We start from the raw sequence: 22575 nt of genomic DNA, 5'->3' as shown, positions 1-22575 counted from the left end.
CTACTTACTGCCTCAATTCCTTCCCGTTTCTTCTTTTTAGCTGAAGTTGTAAAACCATATTTGAAAGAAATTTTTACATTCTTTGGCTTCATTGACATCCTATCATTATTCCTTAATACTTTCTTTGGTTATGAAAGGCCTTGTAATTTCTTTCATATTTAGAGATGGCTGGGTGGTGCGGACTGGGTCTCAGTAGGAACACCAGACCAAGGGAGAACAGGTTGAAGGTACTCAGGATAAGTGGGATTCGGCGAATGACAGACAGACACAGACACCAGAGTATGCTGTGAACTGCTGCAATTTTACTCAGATCAAGCAGTGTTTTTTATACATTCATTTGAGGAAACATGGCAATCGGCCAGTGGGGCGATAGACATAGAATTAACAATGTGGTCACACAATTTTCTCAGAATGATTAATAGATCTCATGAGTACAGGTGTTATTTCCTCTTTTGTGGTCCCTCATCCAGACAGAGAACATTACGGCCCTAGCTGAAGTTTTTCCTTCTACGTAGTTATTAGACCTTTGTTTTGTATCACAATTAAACCCTTCCCACCATCGTTCTAACCACGGTTTCATTTGTGTGAAAATATTTAACCTTTGCTTGCAGGTGAGAAGGCACCAGGGGGGTTGGGACCTAGCTATTCTTTCCATGAACTGTAACTTATGCCATTCTGTTTTCATACTATTATGATTCACCCATTGGTTCCCATGTTTATCATAAGCTCCCGTAAAGGGCAATGGCTCCAAATAATTATTATATCTAGGATTAAAGTTAGGGGGTTGCCACCACCGACCCTTGATGAGAAACTCTATTTGTCCCTTGATAATTCTTGTAGGACTGGCTAGTTCCTGTAACTGCTTCCTTGCAGCTGCTGTTGGCTGCGCGTGTGGATTGCTTATGAGTTCCTGGACTTTTACTTTCATCTCTCCTCACTAGAATATTTGTCCCTCTGAGTCATAAGTTCTTTTTGTTCTAAGTCATTCATAAATTCCCCCAAACTTCTAGGACCCTCTTTAACTGTTTGCCTAAAAGCTTGAATTATAGGTGGGGGTATTGAGGCCACTTTTGAGGAATCATTATTCTCTTTATGGGGCACATCAGGAACATTGAGAGCTAACTCCCTGAAATCAATACACAAGGAAACAGCAATAGTCACAGCTGCAAAGAGAAAAAGGCAGAGTGCCAGCCAGCCTCTGCAAGCAGATTTTGCGTGGTTCCGTGTAGCCTGGCACCATGATTCGGGCAGATTGATAAGGGGTCGCCAGGGGCATAGACCCGAGGGCCGCGAGCCCCCCTTTCCCATGTAACCACCTCATCCAAGGCATTTGTCACGTGGGCGACACCATCGTGGGCGTGGCAGCTGGGGGAATTAAATCACTAGTCTCCAATAAGAGCATTTCTAAAGATAAACTGTGGTGTTAAAGCAGAAGGAGTGTCAAAGAGTGATCACAGTTATTTGTCATTATAAAATGTTTGGAAATGTGAAGAGCAGTTAGAAAAACATCAGGAAAACTATGAGAAATATTTGAGGCAAGAAACATTCATCCAGAAGTCAAGAAATTGACTGTGAACATGGTAATTATGAGAGAGGCTGTCTTCTTCCTGCTTAGCTTATTCTTTGAGATTATTTCCAGGGGCTGGAGAAATGGTACAGTGGCTAAGAGTACTGGCTGTTCTTCCAGAAGACGCAGGTTCAATTCCCAGCACCCACATGGTGACTCACATCTATGATTGTATCCACATGGGATCTGATGTCTTCCTTTGGAGTGCAAATGCACATGCAGACAAAACACCCACCTGCAGACATAAGTGAATCTTTGAGAGAGAGAGAGAGAGAGAGAGAGAGAGAGAGAGAGAGAGAGAGAGAGAGAGATTATTTCCATCATTGTGACTCATATACAAAATGTTTAAAACATGATTTGGAATTCAGTGATTGTAGCATAAATCTTAAAGAATCTTATTAATAAAAACAAACCTGGAGCTAGGTATTGGGGTGAATGCTGGAAGATCAGAGAAGCAGAACAAGCCGCAGCCACCTCACCTTGCCAGTTCCTCAGCTGATCCTGTTTCCTCATACTGGATGCCTCTGAGTCCTCATCCAGAATGAATCTCAGCTGAACTGTGCTGCTCAAAAGCCTAAAAGCTTAACCAAGCTCTAGCTCCTCATCCTCACACTTTAAATACCTTTCTGCTTCCTGCCATCACTCCCTGGGATTAAAGGCTCACTTCCTGGGATTAAAGGCATGAGTCACCATGCCTGACTGTTTCCAGTGTGGCTTTTTTTTTTTTTTAATTTATTTTAATTTATTTTGCAATACAATTCAGTTCTACATATCGGTCACTGATTCCCTTGTTCTCCCCCCTCCCGTCCCCCTCACCTTCCTCCCAATGCCCCCCCCCCATTCCCATCTCCTCCAGGGCAAAGCCTTCCCCACAGACTGAGGTCAACCTGGTAGACTCAGTCCAGGTAGGTCTAGTCCCAAGCCAAACAATCCTGCATAGGCCCCAGGTTTCAAACAGCCAACTCATGCAATGAGCACAAGATCTGGTCCCATTGCCTGGATGCCTCCCAAACAGATCAAGCCAATCAACTGTCTCACCCATTCGGAGGGCCTGATCCAGTGTGGACCCCTCAGCCATTGGTTCATAGTTCATGTGTTTCCATTCATTTGGCTATTTGTCCCTGTGCTTTATCCAACCTTGGTCTCAACAATTCTCGCTCATATAAACCCTCCTCATTCTCGTTGATTGGACTCCCAGAGATCCACCCAGGGCCTAGTCATGGATCTCTGCATCCAGATCCCTCAGTAGTTGGATGAGGTTTCTAGCACAACAATTAGGGTGTTTGGCCATCCCATCACCAGAGTAGGTCAGTTCGGGCTGTCTCTCGACCATTGCCGGCAGTCTGTTGTGTGGGTATCTTTGTGGATTTCTGTGGGCCTCTCTAGCACTTTGCTTCTTCCTGTTCTCATGTGGTCTTCATTTACCATGGTCTCCTATTCCTTGTTCTCCCTCTCTGTTGTTGATCCAGCTGGGATCTCCCGCTCCCCCAAGCTCTCTTTCCCTCGACCCTCGCCTTTCATTACCCCCACTCATGTCTACATGAACAGCCAGTGTGGCTTTAAACTCACAGAGATCCAGATGGATCTCTGTCTCCCAAGTGATAGGATTAAAGGCATGTGTGCCACCATTTTCTGGCCTCTATGTCTAGTGGCTATTCTGTTCTCTGACCCCAGATAAGTTTATTAGGGTGCACAATATTTTGGGGAACACAATATCACCACAAGTGATCATCATGAAAATTTTGCAGACAAAGGTAGTGAATGTAATAAAACCTGTCAAAACATTCACTTTACTGAGTTTTCAAGAACTCACACTGGAGATGGACCCTACAAGTGCCCTGATAATGCTCTTTCTTGGAATACCAAAGGACATATGTAGAGAAAAACCTAGTGCCAGGAATATGTAAAATTCTTCATCTGGTGCTCTAATCTTACCAGGCACCAGCTTATTCACACAGGAGAGAATCCCTATGAGTGTAAAGAATGTGGAAAGTCTTTTATCTGAAGTTCCTACCTTACTGGATCTCAAAAGAGTCATACTGGTGGGAAGCCCTAGGAGTGCAAAGAGTGTGGGAAGTCCTTCAGCTGGTTTTCCCACCTTGTCACTCACCAGAGGACACACACAGGAGACAAATTATATACTGGCTGTCAGTGTAGGAAATCCTTTGTTCATAGCTCCAGGATGATTAGGCATCAGACAACTTACACTGGAGAGAAGCCCAATGAATGTCCTGAATGTGGGAAGTCTTTCAGACAGAGCACTCATCTCATTCTACATCAGAGCACTCATGTCCAAGTGCAGCCCTATGAGTGTACTGAATGTGGGAAGTCCTACAGCCAGAGGTTTCACTTTGTTGTGCACCATAGAATTCACATTGGACTGAAGCCTTGTGAGTATAATGACTGTAGAAAATGCTTCAGTTGAAGCTCTCATCTTTTCTCACATCAGAGAACCCACACTGGAGAGAAACTATATGAATGCAATGATTGTAGAAAGTCCTTTGGCCAGAGTTCTGCCTTCATTGCACATCAGAGAAATACTGAAGAGAAAACATATGAATGTTGTCAATGTGGGAAGGCTTATATCAGGAAGAATGATCTCATTAATCACTAAGTGAGTTCACACTGGACAGGAGGCTTGTAAGTATAGCCAAAGTAACATTATCTTCATACAGCACTCTCCATTTATGATCCATCAGATAGCTCAAACTGGGAATAGTTCTTCACATGTCACCAGTGTGGGTCAGGGCTATTAACCAGGCAAATTATGCCATAGAAAGCACCCACTGATACAATACAGAGCATCTTTTTACGATGAGTAGAATGGCTGAAGAGAAGCTGTGCAAAATGGATCTTGTAGAAATGCTTCCAATCTTATTAGCACTTTGTTGCATTCCATAGACTGGGTCCTGGATGGAGGCAAAACATACAAATTTCATTCTGGCATACAAATCAGGTTTTGTTCTTTGTAAAATTCCCACTACATGCATTATCCTTGGAGCATTCTTTACAAAGTCTTAAATCTAAGATGGTTTAAAGAAGTTGAGAAATAATAATATTCCCTTCAGAACACATAAATGAGCATGCCAGTGTGGAGAGTTCCTGATAATAAAATGTAAGTTAATAGTTATTGCACCAAGTGATGGGAAATAATACTCCAGCAAGTTTGTATGGCAGTGTTGACTTAAATTTTACTTGTCTTCTGGAACACTTAATAGAGTTTAGCATGTTTTATACATCTTACACAAACATTTTGGTTAGTAACAAGTAGAATACCTATAATGTAAAACAAAGAAACATATTTTTACACTTCCAGTAATCCATTTAAAATATACTTGCATATCATCAAACATTGAGTAGAAAAAATATAAATTATCTAGATAAATGGACAAAAATTTATTTGTTAGAGGATAGTATTTTGAGTGTGGGTTTTTTTTTGTGTGATACTAGAGATTGAACTCAGAGCCTTGAGCATGCTAGACAAACTATCATTGAGCTGTATCCCTAACATGAGTGAGTTTCACTGAAATAACTTAAGACAAAAAAATTCAAAATGCTATCTTAGTCTCTATTCTGAAGCATGAGGATTACTTGCTTGCAAATCTTACTGTCAATTCTAAGTTATTTGAGGCTTTGATTAGAATTCTACTGAAGATATGGTAGTAACAACTTCTGAAAATTTAGACATGAAACCTCTCTGGATACATAGATCAGAGAGAATGTTGGGCATCAGATACAGTAGAGAATGAGCCTTTCCTCATGATTCGGATCAGGAGCCTAGGTAGTGTTGAGATCAAGTGTGCTCTGAGGTAAATATAGCTCCTTTCAGGAAATCTTCTAATGCAGGATATACTCAGATTATCAATAAAAGGACTATTTATTAAAGGATTATATTGGAGGGAATAACTCATTAATGCAGGATAAGGCAGATTCAGTCACAGAGTCCTGGAAGACTGAGAACTGGTCCCATGTTGCTTCATGCCACCTAATTCAGCCCCCACCATCCAAGAGCATGAGAGAGAAGGGACCTGTGTTTGTGCTCCCCAGGTCTTAAGCTAGCCAAGAGGCCACATCTTAGGGGATGGTACCCCAAGGCCATAGGTGGAATGAATACCCATTACATTTCCCCTTTTTGTGTAAATAAAAAAGTTCTAAACCTAATACAAAGCTACATACAATAAGAATGATTATCAAGTTGTCCAGGAGAAGGAAAAGGTAATAACATAAACAAAAATGGAAATACAGCCAACAAGAACAACATCAAACAAGAAACACATGCTAAATATCCAGACCATAGGTAAATAGCAAATTACAGAGATTACTCTAGTTAGTACTAGATTACTAACTCTAGTAGCTGATATGTTCTTAGCTAAGATATGAAAGGATTGTAACTGTAACTATCTAGTCTTCAACTCCATCGAAGATGCCAGAAGGATATAATATTACCTAAGTAGACAGGAAGTGCATTGTAAGCAACTTCTAAAATTCTAGAAATGACAGAGACATCTGGCCACCTTGACAATCACCCAAAGTTCCTCTGCAATGTTGGGGCATTACAGTCTATAGGCCTAAGGTCTCTGGAAGATATTTTAATGAAGCAGGAAATTTGAAGGACTGTCTTGCCTATTGGCAAAGTTTATCAGTTGCTTTCCTTTGTGTCCTGCAGAATGTCTGACAGTATCTTCTGTGAAGCAGGAACCTGAAGGACCATCTCCCCTTGTTTTGGCAAAGTTCAGTGGTCACTTTCCTATGGGTTCTGTATATCCAGTTTATACAACATACTGTCAAACAGTCCAGGCAAGAGCAATTTCTTGCTCAAATAGCCAATTTTTTCCACATTGTAAGCAAACTCCATAACAAGTTTCTTTGATGACCATTATCTTCTCTGAAGTAGACTGGTGCTGCCAAGAGCAGACATGTCTCAATGTCCAGAAAAGTCTAAGTTCTTAAAACATTTTAAATGTTATATTCTGTAGGTCTTTGAAGTGTTTGAAGATTACCTACCTAATTAAAATTTATCTTTGTATACCTAGAAAACTTAACATGACTATAAGTTTGATTATCATTGATGATTAATTGTTAATCTGTAGTTCTTAATTATACATTACAATTTTAAGTGAGTTTCATAAACATAATATTTTAAAGAAGAATAGAAATACATATACAGTATAACAAAATTGTATATTTATTGTATCAATAAACCAAAATATGTACCAATGTAAAGTATTTTGAGATTAACAGTTGTTTTTTGCATCAAAGTAGATTCAATAATCTATCTTTTTTATCATTTGTATATCATATCTCTCTTTCTTCTTTTAGAAAGAGATTGACTATGACCAATAACAATTTGTAACCAAACCCCCAAAACAAAGACAAACATCCATAATCCATTTTTTAGGAATGTGGGCATAGTTGTCTATACTACTTCTTGCTGATTGGGGGCACTGTTTATCTTATGGGAACCCTGAGAAAATTTAGGATTATGGTCAAATCCTGACTGGAATAGTCTGTGAGGCTGGATCATCTCAGCTAGCAGCCTTGAAGCCTTTCTGGATGCAGAACTCAGAGGAAACTGCAACAGAAGTGCTCTGAAACATTGGATCATCTGGGCCATCTGTTCCCATTGAAGATTTTTTCAGGGGATCTTGTTCAATCAAACTATATTAGCCTAGAAGCAATCCAAAGGTTCTCATCTTCTGTGGAAACAAAAGCAGAACCTCTTTTCTAATGCAACATATCCTTTGATCCAAATTTTGAAGCCAAAATACCTTTAAAATATATATGTTGGTTTAACTTAGCAACCTTTACAATCACATGTCTCTCTGCAGTTAAAAAAATCCCAAAGAAAACACAACAATATTCAGTATGCAGACTCTCTGTGTATTTTCCATCTTTAAGTGGCTTATTATATTTTTTATTACTCTATTTCTTTTTTATGGACTTTTCTACCCTTTTTCTTTTTCCTCTCAAGCCTACATATATTTTTAAACATACTTAACCTGTTTAGAGTTTTTTCCTCATCTTAATCTGTTTTATTGTATATCTGTAATCCTTTTCTGACCAGGAGAGATTCTAAACTGCCAAGCTGTGTGGCTGGGATGAAAGTGTAGCTTTGGCAGCTAGCTCTGTCCTGTTCAGCTTTTTAGCATGATGTAGATACCAATGAGTCATGCTTAACTCCTCAGTTCTGGGAAGCAATATTAAGTAACGTGGAGCTGTGTTCTTAAGTCCATGGCTGTGCTCTCAAGCTGGCAGGCAGTGGCTGAAAGAATCTTCTCTGTACTGTGGCCTATGGGAGAAACTTTGGAAATCAGCCACACCAATTAGCTCATGGTGACTGGCAGCCAACTCCATCTCACAGGCAGCTGTCAGGAAACATGTCTCTGTACTGCTGCTAGCATGAGACTGTGAGACCAGGAAGCCCAGTGTGGCTGCATTTCTGTGCATTAAGAATGCTTTTTAAGTTTTATCAGGTCTATATGGATCAATGCCCCATGTTGGGTGCCAATTGTAGATGGAAGTTTCTGTCCCACCTGGTCCCAAGGTCCAGACGAATCTCTCCCACCCGTGGTCCCACAGGTACTTATAAAATAATCACTCAGAGGCTTAATATTAATTACAAACTATATGGCCTATGGCTTAGGCTCATTACTAACTAGCTCTTACAACCTAACTCTACCCATTCCTATTAATATTTGTTTTGCCACATGGCTTCATGGCATTACCTGTTCTCTCACATCTTGCTTCTCCTGGAGGTGGCTCACAGCATCTCCCCAACTTCACCTTCCTTCTCCCTGTATCTTTGCTTGGATTTCCTGCCTGGCTCTATTCTGCCTTGCCATAGGCCATAGCAGCTTCTTTATTAACCAATAGTAACATATATTCACAGCATACAGAAAGACAATCCCACAGCATTTCCCCATTTCTGGCTAATCAAAAAAGTTTTCATTTTAATATAGTAAAATTACATATAACAAAACAGTTAGCAATCAAGAATTACAGTTACAATATCTCGTCTATTTGTATTTGGGTGTCAATTGTAGCCAGAAGTTTTTCTGTGTCCCTCCCTCCAGTTCCCCATCAAGCAGATGCTTATAAATAATCACTCAGAGGCTTAATATTAATTACAAACTGCTTGGTCTATGGCTCAGTTTTCTTGCTAGGTAGCCCTTTCATCTTAAATTAACCTATTTCTATTAATCTAAGTTTTGCCATGTGACCGTGGTGTTACCAGTCTGCTGGTATCTTATTGCTCCTTGGATAGCTGGATCGTGTCTTCCCTGACTCTGCCCTCTTTTGCCCATATCTCTCTTGGATTTCCTGTCTGGTTCTTATCCTACCTTACCATAGGCCAAAACAGCTTCTTTATTAACCAATAGTAGCAACATATATTCACAGCATACAGAAAGACCATCCCACAGCAATCTTCCTTTTAAAGGAAGTCCTTTATGAAGAAAATGTAGTGATCAAGTGTAGTGACTTGTCTGTCTTCTCTGTGTCTAACAAATAGACTGCTCTTCTATGCATTAGAGCTGGTGGTAGTGTTTAGCTTGAGTGATCATGGTTAATCATAAATGAGTAAATACATAGCGTAGAATACATACAGCAAATGGGTGGAACTGTAGGTTTTATTTATAAATGTAGGAACCTGTAGGCCAGGTAGACCTGGAACCTGTGACCCTCCTTCCTTAGTCTCCTAAGTTCTAGGACGACATGTATTTATCATCATGACAGGCCTCAAACACCTTTATAATTATTACCTGTAATCATATTATTGCTGTGGGATATTCTGTATGGCAAATGTGTTGCTAATTAGTCAATAATAAAACATTGATTGGCCATTGGCTAGGCAGGAAGTGTAGGTGGGACAAGGAGGAGAATAAAGCTGGGAAGTGGAAGGCTGAGTCAGAGAGACACTACCAGCTACTCTTGAAACTGAGAAGCTTTTGTAGAGCAAAGGATACAGTCAACAAGGCAAAGCGACAGCCTACAGAATGGGAAAAGATCTTCACCAACCCCACATCTGACAGAGGACTGATATCCAGAATATATAAGGAACTCAAGAAATTAGACATCAAAATGCCCAACAGTCCAATTAAGAAATGGGCTATAGAACTAAACAGAGAATTCTCAACAGAGGAAACTCAAATGGCTGAAAGACATTTAAGGAATTGCTCAACATCCCTAATCATCAGGGAAATGCAAATCAAAACAACTCTGAGATACCACCTTACGCCTGTCAGAATGGCTAAGATCAAAAACACTGAAGACACCTTATGCTGGAGAGGATGTGGAGCTAGGGGAACTCTCCTCCACTGCTGGTGGGAATGCAAGCTTGTACAACCACTTTGGAAATCAATATGGCACTTTCTTAGAAAATTGGGAATCCATCTCCCCCAAGATCCAGCTATACCACTCTTGGGCATATACCCAAGGAATGCTCAACCACACCATAAGAGCACTTGTTCAGCTATGTTCATATCAGCATTGTTTGTAATAGCCAGAACATGGAAACAACCTAGATGCCCTTCAACTGAAGAATGGATAAACAAAATGTGGTACATATACACAATGGAATACTACTCAGCAGAGAAAAACAATGACATCATGAGGTTTGCAGACAAATGGATGGATCTAGAAAAAATCATCCTGAGTGAGGTAACCCAGACTCAGAAAGACAAACATGGTATGTACTCACTCATAGCAGGATACTAGATGTGGAACAAGGCTGACTTGTCTGCTACTCATACCACCAGGGAGGCTACCTGGAAAACAGGACCCCAAGAAAGACATGGGGATTGCCCAATGACAGAGAAATGGAATGAGATCTACATGAACAGCCTGAACATGAGTGGGGGTAGTGAAAGGCGAGGGTCGAGGGAAAGAGAGTTTGGGGGAGCGGGAGATCCCAGCTGGATCAACAACAGATAGGGAGAACAAGGAATAGGAGACCATGGTAAATGAAGACCACATGAGAACAGGAAGAAGCAAAGTGCTAGAGAGGCCCACAGAAATGCACAAAGATACCCACACAACAGACTGCTGGCAATGGTCGAGAGACAGTCCGAACTGACCTACTCTGGTGATGGGATGGCCAAACACCCTAATTGTCGTGCTAGAAATCTCATCCAACTACTGAGGGATCTGGATGCAGAGATCCATGACTAGGCCCTGGGTGGATCTCTGCTAGTCCAATTAGCGAGAATGAGGAGGGTTTATATGAGCAAGAATTGTTGAGACCAAGGTTGGATAAAGCACAGGGACAAATAGCCAAATGAATGGAAACACATGAACTATGAACCAATGGCTGAGGGGTCCCCACTGGATCAGGCCCTCTGAATGGGTGAGACAGTTGATTGGCTTGATCTGTTTGGGAGGCATCCAGGCAGTGGGACCGGGTCCTGTGCTCATTGCATGAGTTGGCTGTTTGAAACCTGGGGCCTATGCAGGATTGCTTGGCTCCGCCTGGGAGGAGGGGACTGGACCTACCTGGACTGAGTCTACCAGGTTGACCTCAGTCTGTGGGGAAGGCTTTGCCCTGGAGGAGATGGAAATGGGGCGGGGCTGGGGGGAAGGTGAGGGGGACGGGAGGGGGGAGAACAAGGGAATCCGAGGTTGATATGTAGAACTGAATTGTATTGCAAAATTAAAAAAATAAAAAAATATATTAAATTAAATATTAAAAAAAAAGAAAGGGCTTGAGGCAGCTAAGACTGCTGTAGTCACCTTGGACCTAATTCAAAAGAGAAATGCCATCTTTATCATCCTCTACTCCCATATTGGGAGGTGTAACAGCTATGGAGATTGCTGTAAGCCATTAATAGTTATTTTTTTATATATTAAGAAAGGGGGACCTGTGGGAGCCCGTTCTCGGGTTCCTCGTGGCTTTATCCAGCATGTCCGCATAGAGGATGATTAGGACCACGGGCCTGAGTGCAGGTGTCTGAGATGGTCTGCACTTGGCTGTGCTGGGGGAGGAGGTCTTTTGCTCCACCCCTTGGCATCTCTAAAAACCCTCGGGCAGAGACAGTCGGGGCCCATTGGAAAAGGTTCCAGGCCCTCTCGAGGCTATCCTTTATTTTCTATCTGTTTATCTCCGCAAGATTCTCCGCAATAAATCCTTCTATCTAATATTTCCTGCTGCTCGCACTCAAGAAAACTGGGGAACTGTGGGGGTGGAGGGTAAACGCCCCACAAGTTAACAACTTTTAATATTGTATCCAAAATTGTTTTGTTTGTACAAAGATCTTCCTATCTAGGGAGGAGACCCCAATCTTCAGATATTTTGGAAAGTCCATGACCCTAAAAAGATTCAGGATCTGTTTTAATTTTCTGTTTCAGCCATCTGTTTCATTATGTGTTCTGGGAGTCCCTGCAAATGCTCCGGTCAGCAGAGGAACAATGTTTGAGAGGCAAGAAGGAAATTTGGTTCAACACAACTTAGTTAGCCAGCACTGGTTCAAATTTCTAAAGTCTGACCCTGAGCAGTTTATAAGCATATCTAAGCACAGTGCAAAATTTGAAAAAAATTTTCTGGTGTAATACAATCCTCTGTGCACAGGAGGCATAATCACATCCAAACTCATCTCTAAGTACATGTCACTTCTTCTAAGGAGATTGGTTTTAGAGATAGACTACATGTATTATCTTTTTGTTTGTTTGTTTCTTTGTTTGAGACAGGGTTTATTTGTGTTGCCCTGGATGTCCTGGAACTTGCTCTACAAGTTGTAGTTGAATCTGGCTCTCTGCTCATTAGAAGAGGAACCCTCATGGTCCTGTCTCTGTCTTTCATGATCACTGAACTCTCTTAGAACTTGGTGAATTGCAGAAAATGCCCATCTTTACATGGAAATGACAGTTCACTGCCCTCTCATTTGATTCTTTAATTAAAAAAAAATATTTATGTATTTATTTTATGTGTGTGAGTGCTCTATCTCCATGTATGCTCTTTCACCAGAAGAGGACACCAGATCCCACCATGTAGTTTCTGGAAATTCTGAAGGGAGAGCATCCAGTGCTTTTAAAGGCTGAACCAACTCTCAGGGCCTGATTATTTCTTATTTATTCATTTTCCTGTGAGCTTGCATTGGTGGGAGAGTGGGAACCTGTATATTTGTGTATGATACTGCAGGCATGTGGTAGGAGCAGGTGGCATCTAAACCCTGTGTGAGTATGGGTCTGGCAATGGAAACTCTGTGCCATTCAGGTCCTTTAAAAAAACAACAACTTTATTTATTAAAAAAGAAAAGGTGTGCAATCAGCATCCAGGCTTCTTCTCATACTACCCCAAATCTCAACAACCACCAGAACTTGCTTTGTTCTGTGTGAAAATAAAAGTGTGCACCCCAGTGTATGCACACACTGCTGAGATCAGAGCCATAAACTAGCTCAGCTTTCTAACCCAACACCCAAAGTTTCATCCCATCCCCAGCCCAGGTTCCCTTTGCTTTTTTTATTCATTTCTTTTTACTTTTTTCTTTATTAATGCCAGGTTAATTATTTTAATTTTAATTGTGTAGGGAGGCCAGAGGCTTTGGATCCTCTAGAGTGGGTAGACATAATAGAGAAAGAAACAAGTAGGAAAGAAAGGAAGAAAGAAAGAAAAAAAGAAAGGAAGGAAGGAAGAGAAGAGAAGAGAAGAGAAGAGAAGGGAAGGGAAGGGAAGGGAAGGGAAGGGAAGAGAGAAGAGAAGAGAAGAGAAGAGAAGAGAAGAGAAGAGAAGAGAAGAGAAGAGAAGAGAAGTAAAATTAACTGGGCAGTGGTGATGTATGCTTTTAATCCCAGCACTCGGGAGGCAGAGGCAGGTAGATCTCTGAGTTGGAGGCCAGCCTGGTCTACAGAGCTAGTTTCAGGACAGCCAGGATGACACAGAGAGACCCTTTCTTAAAAAAATCAAAAAACTAATGTGGTGGTATTGTGTTCCCCAAAATATTGTGTACCCTAATAAACTTATCTGGGGTCAGAGAACAGAAAAGCCACTAGATACTTAGGATAGGCAGTGGTAGCACATGCCTTTAATCCTAGCATTCCAGAGGTAGAAATCCATCTGTTCAAGGATACAGCCAAGCATGGTGACACACACCTTTAATTCCAGAAAGCGAGCCTTTAATCCCAGGGAGTGATGGCAAAAACAGAAAGATATATAAGGCGTGAAGACCAGAAACTAGAAGCTTTTAGCTGGTTAAGGTTTCAGGCCTTGGAGCAGCAGTTCACCTGAGATTCATTCTGAATGAGGACTCAGAAGCTTCCAGTCTGAGGAAAAAGGACCAGCTGAGGAACTGGTGAGGTGAGGAAGCTGTGGCTTGTTCTGCTTCTCTGATCTTCCAGTGTTCACCCCAATAACTGGCTTAAGGTTTGTTTTTATTAATAAGAACTTTTAAGAACTAACTAACTAACTAACTAACTAACTAACTAACTAACTAACTAACTAAAACAAAGGAAAACAGGGCTGGGGCTGTTTTGAGGTTTCCAGACTGGCTTCTATCCTCAGCAGTGCTTAAACACATATCCAATGTGGGGGTCACTTTTCAACTCACAAGGGTGGGGACTGGTCCTCTACTTTCCAGCTCCTGAATGTTGGGATTACAGGCATGGACCAGCACACCCAGTTTGTGCAGCACCGAGAGGATAAAGCCCAGGTCTCCAGGTACCCTAGGCTATAAGGCAGATCCACAGCACTGCTGTCCTTTGTTTTATTCCAAATTTCAAGTCAATTATATGCATTTTATTTTTTACATTTATTTATTTTTATGTGCATGGCTATTTTGCCTGTATATATGTCTGTGTGAGGGTGTCAGTTCCCCTGGAACTGGAGTTACACACAGGTGTGAGCTGCCATGTGGGTGCTAAGAATTGAACCCTGGTCCTCTGGACAGCAGCCAGTGCTCTTAACCCTTGATCCATCTCTCCAGCCCCTAGATTTATGTTTATATTTATTTATTTATTTCACTTTTATGATTTATCTATCTATTCATTTAGTTACTTGATTCAGGATCTCTCTCTATAGTACTGGAAATTACCACCTAGACCAGGCTGGCCTCAAATTTATAGAAATCTGTCTCTGCTGAGATTAAAAGATTGCATCAGGACAAATGGCTTCTATTTGTTTGTTTAATTGTTCATTTACTTGTTTATTATTTATTCATTTACATTTTTGAGATTGCTGTGTAGACACTGGTGTCTTGCCTAGAACTCACAGATACCTAAACTAGGACTCCTGAATGTTTCTGATAACATTCCTGGAGTTAAAGAAGTAAAAGAAATCTAGGCATGGTGATACATGCCTTTAATCTCAGCACTGGAGTCTTGAGTCCAGAGGCAGGCAGAGTTCTGAATTCAAAGTCTAACTGGCCTACAGAAGGAGTTCCAGGACAATTAATTATATTGCTTTTAATTGTGTAGGGAGCCAGAGGCATTGGATTCCCTGGAGTGGGCAGGCATAATAGATAGATAGATAAACAAACAAATAAATAAATAAAGGTAAGTAGATAGATAGATAGATAGATAGATAGATAGATAGATAGATAAGGTTTATAGCGCCCTAAGCACTGGCTTCTATTCATAGCAGTGCATAAAGTGGTGTATTGCCACAGAACACAGAACAAAGCCAGTTTTATTCTAAGTTAATCATATTCATGTGTATATTTCTTCATTTTACTTTAATTTCATTATTTATCTGTTGTGGTGATGTATCATGTCCCCCAATATACTGTATTTCCAATAAAATTTACCTGAGGATCAGAGGAAAAAGTCAGCCACTATATTAACATAGAAGTTAGGCAATGGTAGCACACACCTTTAATCCTATCACTTGGGAGGCAGGGATCTGTCTGGATCTGTGTGAGTTCAAGGCCACACTGAGGACAGAGCCAGGCATAGTGATACCCTCCTTTAATCCCAACACTAACCATAGAGGTCTAGCGTCTGTACAGACAAACAGGAAGTGACAGAGCTGGTCAGGAAGAGGAAGTGATGTAGCTGGGCTGAGAGAGCAAATGAGAGAACAGAACAGAAAGGCATATAGGTGTGGGTAGATAGGAAGTAGCTCACTTTTGGAAGCTGTGGAGTTGGTAAGGTGAGGTTAGCTGTGACTTTTCTTATTCCTCTGATTTCTCTCAGGCTTTAACCCTAATTTCTGACTCTGAGTTTTTTTTTTTATTAAGAAGACAGTTTAGCAATTCATCTACAATCTGTTATGAGAGCCCACCCTAGTGTAAATATATATCTATTTATTAAGGGATGTAATGGGAAATCAGACTCACTAATACAATGCAGGGTAGGCGTGCTGCTGACCTGCTGCTGATCTAGCTTCCATTCTCTGCTGTTCTACCCAAAGATGGGACCAACATCAAGGCATTCTTCACTGCTGGCTCCAGTTCCCCAAGAGAAAGTGAGAGCACAACAGTGTGAGACCCCTCTCCTTCAGCTTTTAAACAGTCATATACACAGACGAGACTATGCCTTATGGCTCATAACCTCCAAAAGTCACTGGATGAAGGGATCAAAACCCCATAACACTTCCACTTTTTTCATAAATAAGAAGGTTCTAATTCTAACACAAAACTATATACAATAAGAACAACTATCAAGTATTGTCTAGAAGAAAGAAAGGGTAATGACATAAACAAAAGGTAACTATAACCAACAAGAACAACATCAAGCATGAAGCATATATTAAATGTCCAGTACAAAAGTAGTTGGCGAGCTTTGGAGATTACTTCAATAGCTGTCCTATCCTGAAGAATCTAAATCTTGTACCTGAAATGCTCTTAGCTAAAACATAAGAGGATTGTAGCCATAACTGTCTAGTCTTCAATCCCACCAAAGCCCTGAGAAGGAAAACAATATTACCTGAGTGATCAGGAAGTACAAGCAAGCAACTTTCAAAAATTCAAGAAATGACAGAGACAGCTGGCTGTCTGGACAGTTACCCAATGTTCTCTGCAACATTGGGGCATCCACTTTTGGCTACAGGCCTAGAATCTGACAGACCATTTTCAAAAGCAGGAAATTTTGAGAGACTGTCCTACCCTGTCTTGGCAAGGTTCAGCTGTCACTTTTCCTTGTGTGCTCTCATCTAGACTGAACAACATGCTGACTGTCAGCAGTCAAGGCAAGGGCAGTTCTTTGCCCAACAGGCTACTTTTGCCGAGAAGAAGATAAACTCCATATGGAGTGTCTTTGATACCTATTATCTTCTCGGGAGTAGATTGGTGCTACAATCACATCTCATGTCAACAGAACTCTAAGTTATTAAAGCATTTAAATGTCATATTCTCTAGGTCTATGAAGTGTTTGAAGATTACCTATCCATCTGACATATATATCTGTATATCTAGGAAACCTAACTAATATGGCTATAAGTATGACAAGCACGGTGACTATTAACCTGTATTTCTCACCAGCCTAAATAGCTTAAAGACTAAGGCTTTACATTATAAAAATAAATAATCTATAAACAGATGTACAGTATAAGGACAATGACCTCAAATTTGTGATGATATACAAAAATATATTAAGGTAGAAATGTATAGTGCAATATGACAACAGTACCTTAATTCATATCAATATGCAAAATATCCTAAACAGAAGTAGAACATACATATAGTATGGCAAATATAATTTTACATTTGTATTAATATACAAAAATATTTTAAATAGGAGTAGAAACATATGTACAATATGACAAGTACAGTTTCATATTTGTATCAATATACAAATTATCTTAAACAAAAGTAGAAAAATCTACATTTGTATCAACATACAAGAATCTATGCCAATGCAAATTATCTAAAGCTGATAGTTACTAATTTAGTTTACAACTATATATAATAATCTATCTTATTATTCTATCTTACCTATCCCCCCTTTTTTTCAAAAGAGATTCCTGAGTCTAAATTTTATTGTTCCACCCCCAACCCTATCCAACTTACAACCAACCCTTTACAAATGACAATTAACCATAACCCTGAGAAGACAAAAACCTGTTGGGAGACAGAGCATTGTTTTCTTAGAATTGCTTCCTATTGTTTAGTGGGTGATGGTGTCTCTGTGGGATTCCATAAAAATTAGAATAATGATTAAGTCTCATAAAGACTAGCTGTAGCATTTGTAACCAGTCTCAAAGTAGGGTAAGATGGTAGACCTTCTCACCTAGCCACCTTGGAACTGTCATGAACAGTTTGCAGCCCAAAGCTGATCTTTGTGTGTGTGGTGTTGGCTCAATGGCATTATTATGAACCAGGTAGAATCATTATTGTGGGGCCCCATCTTCCTTCTGGAGACTTCAGAGATTGCTGTTAGGGGAATTTATTGTTTACTGTGGAAAACTTAAACATTATTAATATAAAAATGGAAAGTTTAAATTTGAGGATATCACTATACCTAAAGAAAGCTTCAAAAGAATAAAAAATAAGTATGGTGAGAAATAGAATTTGAACAATGATAGTCCCTAAATTTTTGGTTTTCTTCTGTCCCACACCAGGTAGCTCTTCTGATATGAGACAGAAACTCTTTAATTTTTTGCTTTAACAACATGATTGGATTTAGAGAAGGAGAGAGCCACACTCTAACTCCAAAGCCAGCTTTGATTTTAATTGAGTCAGGACTACAACTTTTCTTAGAAGTAAGGAGATACTGATGTTTAGGTAGTGAGAATATAGGTACCATTAGGTCAGATTTTTCCTTGCTTGGTAATTTTTTTCTGGAAGTTTTCCCTTCTTAGACATCTAGATGTCCAGGGTCTTTTGATTTCTTGAAGATGGGTATCTCTATTTTTGGGTAAAGACAAAAACAGAACCCTGCCCCAAGCCTTGTTTGGTGAGTTTTCCTTACAACCTGTTGAATTGTCACATTGGTGGATGAACTATCACTTCTCCTTATTAGGAGGTTTCTCCTGTTTGAATAGAATCTTAATAATTTTTGATGGTATCCATTGCTTTTCTTCTCCTGTGGAAACAAAAGCAAAACCCCTTCCCCAATGTAGAACATATCCTGGTTTCTATTCTGAGATCAGCATATCTTTAAAATACACAGGTTGATTTAGCTCAGTAGTTTTTTCTATTGTCCAGTGTCTCCCCACAGCTGTTGTTCCTTTCTCATCAGCATTAAGAAAATTCAAGGTTAATAAGGCATTATGCAATCTGCCTTTGGGGGTCTTAGTTCCCCCTTTCTGTTTATTAAGCATTTCTTTTAAAGTGCAACTGAATCTTTCTATAACTGCTTGTCCTGTAGGATTGTGTGGTATACCTGTAATATACTTTATATTATAATATTCAGAAACCGGTTTCATTTTACTGGAGATATATGCTGGAGCACTGTCAGTTTTAATTTGTACAGGTATGCCCATTATGGCCATGACTTTTAATAGGTGTGTAATTATAGAATCAGGCTTTTCTGAACTCAAAGTAGTTGCCCACTGAAATCCTAAAGCTGTATCTATTATATGATGTACATATTTTAATTTTCAAAATTCTGAAAAATGAAAGATATCCATCTGCCAAATTTTATTTCTTTGCATACCTTTAGGATTACTTCCTACAGGTAATGGGATTTGGGTATAGAAAGAACAAATAGAACACATTTTTACAATTTCCTTGGCTTGTTTTCAAGTGATGGAGAAATCCCTTTTTAAACCTTTGCTATTGACATGATTTTTTTTTATGAAATTCTGAGGCCTCCAACATGTTTCATCAATCTCATTATTACCTTGTGCTAGAGGACCTGGCAGACCTGTATGGGATCTGATGTGTGTTTTATATATATAGGATGATCCCTATCCCTGATTGTTTCCTGTAATTGTATAAATAATGAAGTTTATTCTGTTTTATCAGGAATAAATTCAGAGGTTTCAAATGTAAAACAACTCTTTCTGCATATTGAGAGTCAGTAAGTATATTGGGAGGTACTGTAAAATCCATAAGTAGCATATGAATGGCATACAATTCTGACTTTTGTACAGAATTGTAAGGGCTTTGAACCATTTTACTTAAGCTTTCCGATTTTTTTACATCCTGCCTTTCCTGATTTATTTACATCAGTATAGAATGTAGGGATGCCAGAGATTGGTATTCTCCGTATAATGTGAGGAAGGACCCAAATAGTTTTGTTTTGTTTTTGATGAATCTGATTCTCTCACTCTTGGGATAACTATTTTTAATCTCTCCCAAAAAATATTGCAAGCTCTTTGCCAATATTCATTTTCTGCCCATAAAGAGGAAATTTCCTCATTAGATAAAGGCACTACAATTTCTGCTGAGTCCTTTCCTGTCAATTGACAAAGTCTTAATTTTCCTCTGAAAAATCAAATCAGAAATTTTTTCCACATGTCTTTAATTTCTTATTCTGTTTATGTGGTAGAAATATCCATTCCAATATAATATCTTTCCTATGCATTAAAATCCCTGTAGGGGAATATGTAGAGGGTAATATGACCAGAACATAAACTCTAGATCCATATGATCTACATGTGCCTCCTGTAATTTCTTTTCCACCAAAGCCAATTCTCTCTCAGCTTCAGCTGATAATTCTCTTGGACTATTTAAGTCCTTGTCACCATCCAAGGTTTTGAAAAAATTACTCAGTTCATGATTTTTTTATTCCAATAGTGGGCTGTAAACTGGAAATGTCTCCTAGCAATTTTTGAAAGTCATTAAGAGTCCGCAATTGATCTCTCTTGATTTGTACCTTGTGGGGTCAAAATTTTTGTAGACCTATTTTACATCCTAAGTAATTAATAGAATCTCCTCTTTGTATTTTTCAGGAGCAATTTGTAATCCTCAGTAAGGCAAAACTTTGTTTACTTCTTCAAACATTTTTTCAAAGTATCTACATTTGAATTAGCTAATAAGATATCATCCATATAATGGCAAATTATAGATTGTGGACACTGTACATGAATTATTCCCAATGGTTTTTGCACAAAATATTGGCAAGTTTCCTTCACAGTGACTGGGAATGACTGAACCACATTTGACTTGGGGGCCTGTGAGAGACCCCACAAGGCATTTCCTGATGGTAAAGGGTTGCCTTGTTTGTCTCTTACTGATCTGCATTCATTGGTCCAATGTCGGCCTTTGCCGCATCTTCTGCATAATCCAGAAGGTTAGAGCCTTCTGTTTGGGTCATTCTTAGAAGAAGCATTGTTTCTAGGAACACCCTGTGTACAACTTCTTCTTAGATGTCATGGTTTACAACAATTAAAACATTTGAAATCTTGATGTCTCTTCAGGCCTTTGGAAATTGCCTCTCCTATCCAAGCCTCATCACTATAGTTATGAGACTCAATATTGACTGTATGTTGGATCCATTTTTCTATGGGTGCTAATCTGACCTTTAAAGGCACAATTTTTTTTTTTACATTCTAAATAAGCATTTTCAAAAGCCAAAGATTCAATTAGTACTCATCTGAATTCTTGACCTGATATCACTCTATTTACAGCTTTAATCAGTCTTTGCAAAAAATCATTAAAAGGTTCTTTTGAGCTTTGTATGACTTTAGTAAATGGCTCAATTCTTTTTCCTTGTTCTTGAATCTTATCTCAAGCATTTAAAGCTGCTGTACAGCATAGGAACAAGGTAAGCTCATCAAAGGTAGCTGTAGCTAGAGTTTTCCTGCCTGGCCCACAGTCAGGACAAATCTCTCTCACCTGCCAGTCCCACAGCCACTCAAATCCAACCAAGTAAACACAGAGACTTATATTGCTTACAAACTGTATGGCCGTGGCAGGCCTCTTGCTAACTGTTCTTATATCTTAAATTAATCCATTTCTATAAATCTATACCTTGCCATGTGGCTCGTGGCTTACCGGCATCTTCACATGCTGTTTGTCATGGCAGCGGCTGGCAGTGTCTCTGACTCAGCCTTCCACTTCCCAGAATTATTCTCCTCCTTGTCCCATCTATACTTCCTCCTGCCTGACTACTGGCCAATCAGTGTGTTATTTACTAACCAATCAGAGCAACACATTTGCCATACAGAACATCCCACAGCAGGTAGCCTGCTTATTTATATCAGCAAAATAGCCCTCACCAAGAATATGATCTTGGGAAATCTCAAAAGCCCTAATCTTACCTTTCTGTTCAAGGGCCTTAGCTTCTTCTCTCAACTAGCTTTTCCATTGTAACTGATGACTATATTCTAATACTGCTGAGACTAATTGACTCCAGTCATTTGGAGTGATTCTATTCCAAGAGGACCATGTATTCAGCATCTGCCTTACATATGCTGAATGCATACCATAGGAGACTATTGCTTCCTTAATATATTTTAAGTCTCTCATATGTATAGGCTTCCATTTACAATCTTCATATCCTTCGGGATAATTAATATTTGCTGGATTTTCACAAATAGTAACAGAATACAGCATAGCAGGTGAAATCATGACCTTAGGCAAGTCATCTCTAACTCTGTAAGGTATTTGTGAGGTTAATTCCCCTCTAACTTCTTTCGTCTGTGCCTTAATGCTCTTTTTTAAAAGAATCAGTTTTAACAAGTTCTTCTAAGGCTTGAAATCAATTTATCACTGCTTTTTGCAGGGTCTGAACCTCCTGAACAGTAAATGATTCTGGTGGCTTCATTAGATCAATCAGTTTCTTGTTTTCATCATTTATATGTAATTCTAAAGATTTCATTTTATCCATCATGGTTACCTTGTCATCTTTAGAGATTATCTGAACTGCATGCAAATTTCCTTCCAAAAACAAGGTTCTATCTGCCAATTTCTCATAACTATTTCCCATGGAATGAAATTTTCTTGCCAATATATCATTATCATTTCATATGGAATGATTTTTTTCAGCCAATTTATCATTATCAGTTTCCATGGAAAGAATTTTCTGAGATAATTTCTCATTACCACTTTGTAAAGTCTGTATCATATCAATTAGTCTTTCATTTTTGGCATTGTTATGAAACCATTTTTAAGGCTATGATATTAATTACCAGACTGATAGTGACTATAACTAAAAATGTATATGTCCCAGGTAAGTCATATATGTCCTCTAAAATT

At 39.4% G+C, this 22575-nt stretch overlaps 1 protein-coding gene across 1 annotated transcript in view; it reads right to left on the bottom strand.

Annotated features, from left to right (window-relative positions):
- Positions 1-280: 280 nt before the first annotated feature.
- The window catches only part of LOC128121593 (zinc finger protein 431-like), an 81141-nt gene continuing 58846 nt past the window's right edge, over positions 281-22575 (bottom strand). Inside the window, exon 3 of the mRNA XM_052756388.1 lies at positions 281-1820. Coding sequence (XP_052612348.1) covers positions 1699-1820 — 122 coding nt within the window. The 3' untranslated portion in view covers positions 281-1698. The remainder of the gene's footprint in view (positions 1821-22575) is intronic.

Source organism: Peromyscus californicus, unplaced genomic scaffold, assembly GCF_007827085.1.
Source record: "Peromyscus californicus insignis strain IS unplaced genomic scaffold, ASM782708v3 Scaffold_3__1_contigs__length_106647218, whole genome shotgun sequence".
Lineage (NCBI taxonomy): Eukaryota > Metazoa > Chordata > Mammalia > Rodentia > Cricetidae > Peromyscus > Peromyscus californicus.
The sequence above is the reverse complement of the archived record's forward strand: the minus strand, read 5'-3'. Positions and strand labels throughout refer to the sequence as shown.